Raw genomic sequence first — 13,720 nt, forward strand, 5'->3', positions numbered from 1 at the left:
GTAATTAGAGTTAGTGATAATAATAATGTTTATTAGTGTTACAAGTAGGCTTACATTCACACTGCAATGACGTTACTGTAAAATCCCCTAGTCGCCATACTCCGGCGCCTGTTCGGGTACACTGAGGGAGAATTCAGACTGTCCAATTCACCTAACAAGCACGTCTTGAGAGACTTGTGGGAGGAAACCGGAGCACCCGGAGGGAACCCACGCAAACATAGAGAGAACGTGCAGACTCCGCACAGACAGTGACCCAAGCCGGGAATCGAACCCGGGTCCCTGGTGCTGTGAGGAAACAGTGCTAACCTCTGTGTTACTGTGCTTACTGTGGCAGAGAGGAAAATTGTGTATGAGTCTTGCCTTGTAAAGACCTTTACATGTAATGAAGCAGTCTGAATTCAGATGGTCTACTATCCACAGGAGGGGAGGAAAGGAACGTCATGTTAGTGAATCTGTCATGTTATGTTAGGGTGGGTACAGGGCAGCATGGTAGCACAGTGGGTAGCACTGTTGCTTCACAGATCCAGGGTCCCAGGTTTGATTCCCAGCTTGGGTCAATGTCTGTGTGGAGTCTGCATGTTCTCCTAGTTTATGCGTGGGTTTTCTCCGGGTGCTCCGGTTTCCTCCCACAAGTCCCGAAAGACGTGCTGTTAGGTGAATTGGACATTCTAAATTCTCCCTCTGTGTACCCGAACAGGTGCTGGAATGTGGCGACTAGGGGCTTTTCACAGTAACATCATTGCAGTATTAATTATGGGCAGCACGGTAGCATTGTGGATAGCTCAATTGCTTCACAGCTCCAGGGTCCCAGGTTCTATTCCGGCTTGGGTCTCTGTCTGTGCGGAGTCTGCACATCCTCCCCGTGTGTGCGTGAGTTTCCTCCGGGTGCTCTGGTTTCCTCCCGCAGTCCAAAGATGTGCAGGTTAGGTGGATTGGCCATGATAAATTGCCCCTAGTGTCCAAAATTGCCCTTAGTGTTGGGTGGGGTTACTGGGTTATGGGGATAGGGTGGAGGTGTTGACCTTGGGTAGGGTGCTCTTTCCAAGAGCTGGTGCAGACTCGATGGGCCGAATGGCCTCCTTCTGCACAGTAAATTCTATGAAATCTAATGTAAGCCTACTTGCGACAATAAAGATTATTATTATTATGGAAGTAGGCCTGTCACTCTGATTTTCTTTTGCTATAGCTATTATGGAAGAATGGAGGAAAACCCTGCCTAATATTTACCATCATACAGGAACTCCGTGGGAGAGTATTTATCCATGGATTCTCTTAAAATGGGTTCCGAAGAAGGTCTATTTGTTTGTGCTTTTGAAATAAGTGGCTATACATATTCTGCTCCTTGTTTGTTTTTGCAAACTCATGAACTTGTTTACAGCAGCGATCCTTTAAGAAAGTTTTATTCTTTAGTGAAACTTAATTTTGGGGAGGAGAAATGGTGGCCGACTGCAACAAAATGTCTAATGAAAATATAAAATTTGTTTCAAAAATAGGGTTTACGAGTACATTGAAATAAATATGTTTGTTGAACAGGATGGAGTTCAAATTACAGAAAGTGGAAAGTTCCATGTTAATGCAGAAGGGACACTTGCTATCAGGGATATTGGACAAGCAGACGAAGGAAGATATGAGTGTGCTGCACGGAACATGATTGGCCAAGCAATAACAAATATGCTGCTAAGAGTGACCGGTGAGTATTTACTTTTTCAATTGTGCATTTATTTAATCTAATGATATAATTTATTTTCTCTATTGTTTTACTGTTGCTGATTATAATCACGCCATCGGAATGTATTCTGAATAATCACAGCCATATGTAACTATTAACTGTGGACTTCTGGTGATTATTTATCTATGCAATAAAGTTTTCAGTTTCTGCATGGAGTAAATATCTTTTGAAAGCATATTTATTTGAGAGGCGAGTGCTGATTGTGGCAAGTGACCCTGATTGTTTGAGGCATTGACATGGAAAATGCACCAGTTGATGGTGACTGACAGCCAACTGCCAAGCATTTAAAAAAATTTAAACCAGGCTGCTTGACTTCATGTATAATATGGCATAAAGCTGTTGTTTCCCCTGACATTGGTCTTCTTGCGATTGTCCTGATGAATGCAGGATGAAAAGCTTCGGGAAAATGTCTTTTTTCAGCAGTTCTCAAGTGCTGTACTGCCAAACAACAACTTGCAAACTGTTTTTTGCTTTGTGAATTGTGGAGATAAAGGGAACTTCTATCTGGCTTACCTTCTTACTAATAGAAGCTAGAATATCAGGTAAATGTGAAGTGTAACTGAAATCCCATTTCTTTATTTGAGTCTCGAGTTGTTGCCTGACGAGCATCCAGAATAAGGGTAAACAGGAAGCATTGTGGATTTATCTTGATCACCTGTGTGCAGTTTAACATCAGGAGTATGTGCCTCTTCCACATTTAAATAATAAATTGGTGAGCTTCTTTGTATGAATATATTCTTTTCCACTTCTTCCTCGCAGTTCCAGAGAGGAGTCGAACTGGTGACAACTTTGTGGAGTCTTCCATTCGTGAAGCTATTCATAGTGTTGACAGTGCAATTAATTCCACACGCAGGAAATTATTTAACAAGTAAGCTATTTTATTTTTGCCGATTTGCTTCCCACTCTCACTCATTTTTTGAGGTGTTGATTTCTTGTTGGGTATGATTCCATGTTTGGTGGATACTTGCGTGTAATGATACTGATCAACAGGTTTTTTGCCTGTGACAGGAGAGTCTGATCTTGCCTAATTCAGTCAGTTCACTTTAGAGACTCATAGATTCTGAGTGCATCAGTTCTGTGCACTTATGTAATGGTAGCTAAACATGAGCATGAATCCAAAATGTAATATCTCTTTAGAAGAGGGAATGTTGTAAAATGCCTTTAAGGGATAGCAGCATGACACAAGTAGAAGGGAAATGTGTCGTGTGATTCAGTCTTGGTCTCACTTTTGCTTCCAGCAGAGCACGCACTCACAGCTCTGATGTCTTCAAGCTTTATATCTATGCATAATTGTGACTAGTCTTAATAAAAGAACTGACAACCTATCTGCCCACTCCCTTAGAAGCAATTAGTGCCTTGTGTTCTGCACAGTAAATTACCCCAAAGTATTAAATCATTATAATAACATGAAATTGAGCAGAATATTAAGGAGAAAAGAAAACTAGAGATGCAGAGAGCTATTAGGTGAAAATTTATGAGTTTAGGACCGTCATAGCGAAACCTTGTTAGAGTAGTTAAAATTAGGGATATGGGCCGGGACTCTCCCCTACCCGGCGGGGCGGGGGGTACCAGCGGGATGGAGTGGCGTGAACCACTCTGGCGTCGGGCTTCCCCAAAGGTGCGGATTTCTCTGCACCTTTAGGGGCCAAGCACTCACCGTGAGGGGCTAGGCCCGTGCCGGAGTGGTTTCTGCTCCACCCGCTGGCGTGGAAGTCCTTTGGCGCCACGCCAGCCGGGGCTGAAAGGGCTTGCCAGGCGGCGGAAGTCCGCGCATGCTGGGAGCGTCAGCGGCCGCTGATGTCATCCCCGTGCATGTGCAGGGGGGTTGTCTCTTATGCGTCGGCCATCGCGGAGGCTGTGGCCGAGGCGAAGGGAAAATAGTGCCCCCCTGGCACAGGCCCACCCGCGGATCGGTGGGCCCCAATCGTGGGCCAGGCTACCGTGGGGGCACCCCCCGGGGCCAGATCGCCCCGCGCCTCCCCCAGGACCCCGGAGCCCGCCAGCGCCGCCTAGTCCTGCCGGTAAGAGAGGTGGTTTGATTCTCGCCGGCGGGTCAGGCATGACAGCAGCGGGACTTCGGCCCATCGCGGGCCGGTGAATCGCCGGGGGGGGGGGGGGTGGCGCCGACCGGCGCGGCGCGATTCCCACCTCCGCCGAATATCCGGTGGGAAAATTCGGCAACCGGCGGGTGCGGGATTCACGCCAGCTCCCGCCAATTCTCCGACCCGGCGGGAGGTCGGAGAATCCCTCCCATGATGTGCAAGAGGCTAGAAATGAAGGAGCACAGATATCTTCGAGGGTTGTTGGGCTCAAAGAAGTTAGAGACAGAAGCAGCCTGACCAAGAAGGGATTTGAAAATGTGGATGAGAGTTTTAAAAATCATATAATTAAAGGTGCTACTGGTTTGCCTTTTTCCAGCAGGGTTAGCTGCAAGTTTTCTGACCAATTAGTTTGCCTCCTGTGACTGTGGTTAGTTTCACAGAGGACAAGGAATAAAGGTAAAACATGATGAGCATATTAAAATGGACTCATTGGATGTGGGCATCATTGGGAAGACCAACATTTATTGTCCATATCTAATTCCGCTTGAGTAGGTGGTGGTGAGATGCCTTCTTGAACTGCTGCTGGCCTTGGAGTGATGGGGATAAAGGGTTATTTTTAAGATTGTACAGGGATCGGTGCTGGGACTACAACTGTTTACAATATATAACAATGACCCTTGGGTCCCTTGGAGGAAGGAAGCGAATGTACTGTTGCCAAATTTGCAGATGACACAAAAATAGATGGAAAGGCAAGTTGCAAGAGGGATACAAACAGTTTGCAAAGAGATATTGATAGGTAAGTGGGGAAAAGGTTGTCAAATGGAGTATAGTGTGGAAAAATGTGAGATTGTTCATTTTGGAAGGGAGATCAAAAGAACAGTATTATTTAAATGGAGAAAAACTGCAGAAAGCTGCAACACAAAGGGACTTGGGGGGTACTTCTTGTGCATGAAACACAGAAAGCTAGCACACAGGTGCAGCAGGTAATCATGAAGGCTAATGGAATGTTGGCCCTGATTTCAAGGGAGCTGGAGTACAGGAGTAGGGAAATCTTGCTGCAGCTATGCAAGGTACTGGTGAGACTACATCTGGAGTACTGTGTGCCGTTCCGGTCCCTTTATTTAAGGAAAGCTATTGGCCGGAATTCTCCGGCTGCTTGCTGGCGATGGAATTCTCTGGTTGCGCAGGCAGCACACCCCGCCTGTGCGTTTCCCAGTGGTGTGGGGTGGCTTCAATGGAAATTCCCATTGACAGCGGCGGGAACAGAGAATCCTGCCGGTAGCGCATGGTGCACCGCCTCCTGCTGCCAAGAAACGTGCGGCTGGGGTGAATCCCACCCATTATTTCATTGGAGGCGGTTCAGAGACGGTTCATTGGGATGATCCCTGGTATGGAGGGACTGACTTATAAGGAAAGGTTAAACAAATTGGGACTCTATTCATTGGCATTCAGAAGAATGAGAGGTGACCTCGTTGAAACATAAAGAATTCTTAAGGGGCTTGGCAGGGTAAATGCTGAGAGGATGTTTCTCCTCATGGGAGAGTCTAGGACAAGAAGATATAGGGTGGGATTCTCCGACCCCCCGCCGGGTCGAAGAATCGTCGGGGGCTGGCGTGAATCCCGCCCTCGCCGGTTGCCGAATGCTCTGGCACCGGATATTCGGCGGGGGTGGGAATCGCACTGCGCCGGTTGGCGCCCCCTCCCCCCCCCCCCCGGCGATTCTCCGGCCCGCGATGGGCCGAAGTCCCGCTGCTGGAATGCCGGCGAGAATCAAACCACCTCTCTTACCGGCGGGACAAGGCGGCGCGGGCGGGCTCCGGGGTAATGGGGGGAGGGGCGCGGGGCGATCTGTCCCCGGGGGGTGCCCCCACGGTGGCCTGGCCTGTGATCGGGGCCCACCGATCCGCGGGCGGGCCTGTGCTCTTTTCCTTCCGCCTTTGCCATGGTCTCCACTATGGCGGAGGCGGAAGAGACCCCCTCCACTGCGCATGCGCGGGGTGCCGTGAGTGGCCACTGAGGCTCCCGCGCATGCGCCACACTGCAAAGTCATTTCCGCGCCAGCTGGCGGGGCACCAAAAGCCTTTCCCGCCAGCTGGCGGGGCGTAAATCAGTCCGGCGCAGGCCTCGCCCCTCAAGGTGAGAGCTCGGCCCCTCAAGATGCGGAGAATTTGCACCTTTGGGGCGGCGCGATGCTAGACTGATTTGTGCCGTTTTCGGCGCCGGATTGCGAGTCTTCGGAACTCCATGCTACAGAGAGCCGTGAGGGCAGAGTCCCTGTGTATATTTAAGGCTGAGATGGATAGATTCTTGATCAGTAAGGGAATCAAGGATTACTGGGAAAGGGCAGGAAAGTGGTCGTGAGGGATTTTGGATCAGCCATGAATGGCAGAGCGAGCTCGAGGGGCCGAATTACCTATTTCTGTTCCTATTTCTTATGGTCTTATGGAAGGTACAACCATAATGCTGTTAGGGACTTCCAAGACCTTAATTCAGCAACAGTATATTTCCTAGTCAGGGTGATGTGTGACTTGGAACAGAACTTGCAAGTGGTGTATTGCCTTATGACTGCTGCCCATGTGGTTGTGGGTTTGGAAGCATGATTACTGTTGCTCCAATTGAATTCGAACAAAGTTCCACTGATATCCATTTGTTTTTTGTTTTGGTTGTTTGCTGATGGGATTGGCAGATCATTTTCGTGTAACTTGGCATCAGCAGAATGGGCACAGCTGTGCGTGTCTTTTTGAGTCCAACTTCTGGGATGTGGCTACACAGGAATTTCCAAACCTGCATCTTGAAACAATCAGCTAGAGATCTGCTTATAATGAGGTGAGATGAATGTTACATCGTTGACTATCATCAGGCAGTCTGCCAAGGAGCCAAGCTGACAAAACTCAGAAAACTATGGTTCAGGGATTAGCCTTTCTTCAATGAAGGGGCGATTTTCAACTCTTATTAGCCGTCAGTGCGAACGTTGAAGTGGGCACAAAATACGGCGAGAATCAGGAAATGCAATTCTTGCTGGCGATATCGTGTTTTACAGGCTCTGTGCTGGTAACGCAATGAGAATCCTGCCACGGAAGGTCAAGAAACTAATTTACGTAATTAGCATCCTTTTAGCGAGCCCTCCCACTGTGACTCCCTCCCACACCAAATATTCATCGACTGGTGGCGTGAGGTCAAGCTAATGCGATTTACAACAGCTGTGTAAAGGCGTGAGCCTGGCAACCTCACCTCCGGAGGGGATATCAGAGGTGAGTGCTTATGTCACCATCATCCTCCAGGGTGCCAATTGTCAAGGGGGAACCAGAGAGGATGTGGGGGATCCAGATATGTGCAACTCGAGATGGAGGGTTCAGTCTCAATATCGCAGGTGGATTGGTCATTCGCATGCCTTAGTGGCCCTTCATGGCTGAGAATCTCGAGGTTTAAAGGGGTCTAGCGGCTGGTTTGCAGGCAACGCTTCCCGTGTCCTAGCTGGACTTGTGGTGTTATCACCGCAGAGTGGCAGCTGAAAGTGGGTGGGAGCAGGGTCTGCACAGGGGGCAATTGTGAGATCCCTGTGTGAGATCCCATGAGATGCCAGGCTGCATGGCAGATAGGGGACTCAAGTGGTGGTTCCCAGACTCATGAGGGCTGAAGACCCTCACACCGAGGGGAGGACGGGTGCAGTCAGAATGAACCCCCACACTCAGGCCTTTGAAGCCTGCAGGCATGAGCTGCATGGACGTTCAAGGCCACTGGTTCTGGAGGCCATACTGTCATCTTTGACAAAGGGTCACCTGGGCTCGAAACGTTAGCTCTTTTCTCTCCCTACAGATGCTGCCAGACCTGCTGGGACTTTCCAGCATTTTCTTTGGCTTCAGATTCCAGCATCTGCAGTAATTTGCTTTTAACCTTACTATCAGGGATTGTAGCTGGCTGTTCAAGTTGTAAGGCTCATTTAGTCCACAGCCCATGATGTCTGGGGGAATCTGTCCTCTAAGTATGAAGTTGACTGCAAATTGCAGTCTTCACATACATCAGGTGTGCCTTACCTGTCACAAGGGGAAGACAGTTCCCTGATCAGCTCAATGATAGTTGATTTACCATCTGATACTGCTTTTGTTTGGATTGCTGACTGTTTGCCGTTTCTATGTTTGGAAGCTAAGTGTTGTTTCTGCCGCTCTTACTTTTGTGGCCTGGACCGGGAGTTGGCTGGAGCAGGTGACCTGACATTGGGACTACAGGAGGAGGACTGTGGTGGCTCACCTCAACTGGACACCTTCGATGCTGTAATGACACGTCCGTGAAGGCTGTTGGCCACTTCCATGAAATAATGACTATTTTTAGTTCAATTTTTTTTTTCATAGAATTTACAGTGCAGAAGGAGGCCATTCGGCCCATCGAGTCTGCACCGGCTCTTGGAAAGAGCACCCGACCCAAGGTCAACACCTCCCCCCTATCCCCATAACCCAGTACCCCCACCCAACACTAAGGGCAATTTTGGACACTAAGGGCAATTTATCACGGCCAACCCACCCAACCTGCACATCTTTGGACTGTGGGAGGAAACCGGAGCACCCGGAGGAAACCCACGCATACACAGGGAGGATGTGCAGACTCCGCACAGACAGTGATCCAAGCCGGAATCGAACCTGGGACCCTGGAGCTGTGAAGCAATAGTGCTATCCACAATGCTACCGTGCTGCCCCTAATTTTGGAAGGCCATGTTAATGGCTGGTGCTGTTGTTGTTTAATGTTTGCTCATACGCTTATTATTGTATTTGTGCTGTTTTTTGTCTACTGTCTGACCTGGTGTCTTCGCTATATTTCTGCCTGTTTTTTGTGGTGCACGCTGCTGCTACTGCTGCTGGTGGGAGTAAGGATATCCCCCGTGCCAGCGAGATCTTTTCCGGTGAATTGGGCTGCTCGGAGCGCCCTTCCATTGATGTGGGTCTCTGTGGCTGGCTGGGGGGGGGGGGGGGGGGTGGAGGGTGGAGGAGGAGGCACTGCCTCGGCAGCTGGTGGCGTTGTTCCTTGTCTTTTGATATGTTCTGTACGGTTTGGTTTATGATGTGCCGGGGTTATTCCAGGCTGAATTATGCGCCTCTTGAGAGGGGTGGACTGTTCTTTCTCTCTCCTCCTCCGCCATGCTCCGTGTTGCAGTGGCCTATTCTGGTGGGTTGGGCTGGCGTGCCTTTCCACTGATGTAGGTCGGGGTGGGGGAGGGGGGGGGGGGTGGTGTAAGTATATTCTGGGGCGCCAAGTGTTTGGTGTCCTTGTTGTACTGTTTTACATATTTTGATAATGTTATTAAACTAAAATACTACTCACCTCTCTATAACAGAGCTAACACAAATGTGGCCCCGAATGGGTGACGCAGAAAGCAATGGGATTCCTCCAGTCAACCTTGCAGTCCGAGGAGGAGTGCTGTCATCCCTTCATAATGCTCGTGCCTCTGCACGACGGGGCCCAGGGGCACATCACCAGCCTGGGCTCCAGCATCTATCCGAGTTTTGGATCCCTGGGACATTCGTTCCTCCGCCTGTTGTGGATCATGGACTGTGAGTTACTCACCAGTGACTGACCCGGAAGCCTAATGTCTATTAGTTATTCAGACCGAGGTGCAAGTATCATGCACTGGTGGAAGGTGCGGTTGACAGCTGTGACATCTTCTCGATGCTCACCTCCGAAATGTCGCCCTTGGAGTTGCTCGGGTCTGTTTTCTCCAGAGGGCGAGAGGATGGTCCGGCTGGTCGATTGATTGATGTGCAAGGGAAGCGCGATGGCATTAGTGCATCACGGCAGCAGACTGAGAAAGATAACTCACGTGAGACTTGAATCATGGCTGGATGTGTTGAGGGTTTTCACTTTCTCTCTTGTCCCGCCTTGCTCTCTGCACGGCGTGGTCCTGCTCTTCGTCGGCCAACTCAAGGGCTCCTCAAATGGCATTAAAGTTTTCAGCTCGGGCTTGACTCTGCAGGCTGTGCCTGCTCATGCCAGCTGTGCTCAGTTTTGTCCTGGAATGAGGCAGATTTGGAGAGTGTAGATAGGAGTCATCGGTCAGATGGTTATGAAGCCTAACATACGTGGGCGGTGAGTGGGAACAGAGAAGTGAGGAGAGGATTTTGAGAGGTGGTCCATGGGGAGTTGGAGGGTGGGGTGGGGGATGGAGGGCACCATGACACGTGTTGGGACCCCGTGAAGTGGCTAGGAGAGAGATCACCGCGGAGATGTGATAGGTTTGTTAAGGGATGCAGCGGGAGACATGAGGAGGCAGACTTAACCTGGCAGCATGAAGAAGGTCATTCATCTTCTTTCAGCACTGTAGCTCTGTCCTTCATAGAACGAGCTGGCACTCACTATCGCAGCTACTGGTCGGGGTTGGTGACCTTGCTTGCTGGACATTGGCCTGATTGCATGTTGATGATGTCCTGACTTGCCTTGACTTGTTGAGGACTCCGTCCGTGAAACTGTCTTTGTGGTAGCTGACTGGACTTGGAACAAGTGCGAGGGAGAGATTTTAAAGGTGCGCCTCACTGATTGAAGGGATTAAATTTATTGGGGAGAGTGAATAAGAGTCAATCTGCCTGAAGCGTGGTGTGAAACACATGAAAAAAAATTGTTAAAGAGGCTGAATATGCAGCACGTTTCGTCGCTGTCGGTGCTGGCAGTATTCTCCCTGATTTTCTCGCCAGGATTGAAACTTTGAAAAAAATATCAAAAACTTCTGCCAGATTTGTGCACTTTTCAGGACTGCTATCGGTTACATTTGATGTCCATCAGATATAATTATAGCCAGGATCTCAAAAGGGAAATAAGGAATGGGGCACTCCTGATTATCTCCTCTTCCACCACATACATTAAAATTTATATCGTTGCTAATTGTGTCAAGAGGCAGGAGATCAACAGATTGTACTGAAAGGGGCAGACAGAGAGAAGCTCAGTGTTCAATGTTTCTGGAATGAACAGAGGAAGGAGCCTTTTGTATGTTCCCCTCCTTATATTATGCTTTTTTCCACACTTTTCATTTCATTGAGTAATGTTTGAACTGAGACACGATTTGCAAAGTGATCACACGGGTCCTGCAGTGACAGCTTATTCTGCAATCCTTTCTTTTGCTGTGAACCACAGCTGTTCAGTTCTAGAGAAACATTGATTTAAGTGCCAATTTCTGTTATCCAGTGTGGAATTCGGGAGAAAGGAAGATTCCATTCATCTAGGTACTATCATTCAGGTCTTCTAAATCTAGGCCATGATTTTTCCTCCCATAATGTTTCAGGAGTTGAATTTGGGATTCAGTTTAATATTTACCCACTGTAGCCAAAAACAATCCCGGGGTTTCTTGTCCCAATTAGAGAACTACCCACCTCACAGCGAGAATACTACTTACCGCAGGAATGCAACTCTCGAAATAAGGTTACAATCTCTTGTGGCTTATTTTGTTTGCTTCTTCTAGTGGAAGAAAAATATTCTCAGGATTGAGCAAAAGACAGGTATCAAGATTCTGAGACGGTGCTTCTAGATGAAGTGAGGGGAAGAAGGGAACTCCTGTCCTCCAACAACGTCAAGAGGATTAACAAATATTATCTCCACAGGGCACAGGACTGGATGACTGGGTCTGTAGAAATTGCTCGGGGCTGGGGTGTGGGTATCTTTTCCGTCTGGGCTATCCCAGCTTGAGGCAGTCCTGCTTCGCCTGCCTCCAGGTGTGGTTCCGCTGCCCTTATTTGGTCTAGGTGTTTCTTCAGCACCTTACCTCCTATCGAAACTTCATATGATATGGGCCCTGTTTGGGACTCTACCGTGCCTTTGACCCACGTTGGTCCATTCCCATAATTCTTGACCCAAACCGGTGCCCCCACCTGGAAATGTCTCTGCTGCCGACTATTATCATGCCCCCTGTGTTGGACCTCCTGTTGTTTCTCCACTTTCCCCGTTAAATTTGGGAAAAGGAGACTCAGCCTCGTTTGCAGCCGTCTTCCCATTAAGAGTTCAGCTGGCGGTATGCCCATTGTGGAATGCAGTGTGGTCCTGTAATCAAACAGCCAGCGGGAGAGCTTTGTGTCCATTGACGCTGCTGGCTGCTTCTTGAGTCCCGTTTTTAGTGTCTGGACCGCTCTCTCTGCCAGGCCATTGGACGCTGGATGGTAAGGGGCTGTTTTGATGTGGCGGACTCCGTTTCCCTTTCGGAATTTTCCAAATTCCCCACTTGTGAATGTCGTTCCGTTGTCCGACGCCAATACCTCCGGAAGTCCATGTGTTGCAAACGAGGCCCTGAGCTTTTCAATTGTCGATGCTGTGCTTGCTTCGTTTACCTGGTGGACGTCCAACCATTTGGAGTGGGCGTCCACTATCATCAAAAACATTGAGCCCATGAAAGGGCTGGCCTGGTCAATATGCAGGCGGGTCCACGGTCTGCCTGGCCATTCCCACGGGTGCAATGGTGCAGCTGGTGGCACTCTTTGCCCCTGTTGGCACTCCTAGCACCAACGTACCAAGGCTGCTATGTCTGTGTCCAATCCTGGCCACCAAACGTAGCTCCGAGCTAGCATCTTCATTTTAGACACCCCTGGGTGTCCGTGATGTAACTCGGTTAAGATTGCCCGACGGCCCTGAGCTGGGACTGTTACCCGGGCTCCCCATAATAGGATACCGTCTTCTACGGTTATTTGGTCCCTCCTGCTCCAGTATGGGTGCATCTGGGTCTCCACTGGTCTCTCCAGTTCCCCTGTTAGCAGTAAATGCTTCATCTTGGCTAAAACTGGGTCTTTTTGCGTCCACAACCGAATATGTTGTGCGTCCACTGGTAGGGTGTCAAAAAAATTTAGAGTCATTAGTGTCTCCTCTACTTTCGGCATTAGCGGCGGGGTGTCTGGGAGGGGAAGTCTGCTCAAACCATCTGCATTTGCTACTCGCGTTCCCGGTCTGTGCTCCAGAACGTATCTATACGCCGCCAGTAGCAATGCCCAGCGTTGGATTCTGGCTGATGCAATTGGGGGTATTGACTAGTCTTCTTTTAATAACCCTAATAACGGCTTATGGTCTGTCACTATGGTGAATTTCCGCCTGTACAGATACTGGTGAAATTTTTTTACTGCAAATATCACCGCCAGTCCTTCCTTCTCAATTTGGGTGTACTTTCTCTCAGCCATCGCCAAGGTCCTTGAAGCATAGGCTATTGGCCGTTCTTCACCATTCCTTCCTCTATGGGCTAAGACGGCTCCTACCCCGTAAGGTGATGCGTGACCACCAACTCCTTCCTTGGGTCATAATGCTCTAGGACATTTTCGGACGACAGCTGTTACTTAATGCCCCTAATTGCTCAGTTTTGGCGGGCGGACCATTTCCATTCTTGTCCCTTTTTTAGTAGCTGGTGGAGGGGTTCTAGGATGGACGCCCTATTTTCAATAAATTTGTCATAATAAGTTACCAACCCTAGAAATGATCGTAGCTCCTGGACCGTGGTGGGAGCTGGGGCTTCTTTTATTGCCCTTACTCGGTCTTCCAATGGGTGTATGCCCGACTCGTCTACTTTATATCCCAGGTACGTCACTTGTGAGGCCAGAAAAACACATTTTTCTCTTTTCAGCCGTACGCCTGCCCTTGCGAAACGTCTGAGCACTTCCTCCAGGGTCCTTAAGTGTTCCCTGTTTGTCCTACCCGTGATTAAGACATCGTCCAAATAAATCGCCACCTGCGGTAGTCCCTGCAGAATATTTTCCATCGTACGCTGGAATATAGCGCAGGCTGATGACACTCCAAAGGGTAGCCTAGTATAACGAAAAAGTCCCTTCAGAGTGTTGATCGTAGCGAACTTCTGGGAGTCCTTGTCCAGTTTTAACTGCAGGTAGGCGTGGCTCATGTCCAGTTTCGTGAACCAAAGCCCACCTGCCAATTTGGCATATAGGTCGTCTATTTTCGGGATCGGGTATTTGTCCAGCAGTGCATTTTGTTTACCGTCTGTTTG

At 49.1% G+C, this 13,720-nt stretch overlaps 1 protein-coding gene across 4 annotated transcripts in view; it reads left to right on the plus strand.

Moving 5' to 3' along the window:
- Positions 1-13,720, plus strand: part of LOC140385541 (peroxidasin homolog) — a 757,374-nt gene that overhangs the window by 596,047 nt on the left and 147,607 nt on the right. For all 4 annotated transcript variants that reach the window (XM_072467791.1, XM_072467793.1, XM_072467792.1 and 1 more), the window contains 2 exons: positions 1,534-1,690; positions 2,489-2,597. In XM_072467791.1, the coding sequence (XP_072323892.1) occupies positions 1,534-1,690; positions 2,489-2,597 (266 nt within the window). The remainder of the gene's footprint in view (positions 1-1,533; positions 1,691-2,488; positions 2,598-13,720) is intronic.

This window comes from Scyliorhinus torazame, chromosome 11 (genome assembly GCF_047496885.1).
Source record: "Scyliorhinus torazame isolate Kashiwa2021f chromosome 11, sScyTor2.1, whole genome shotgun sequence".
NCBI classification, from domain to species: Eukaryota; Metazoa; Chordata; class Chondrichthyes; order Carcharhiniformes; family Scyliorhinidae; genus Scyliorhinus; species Scyliorhinus torazame.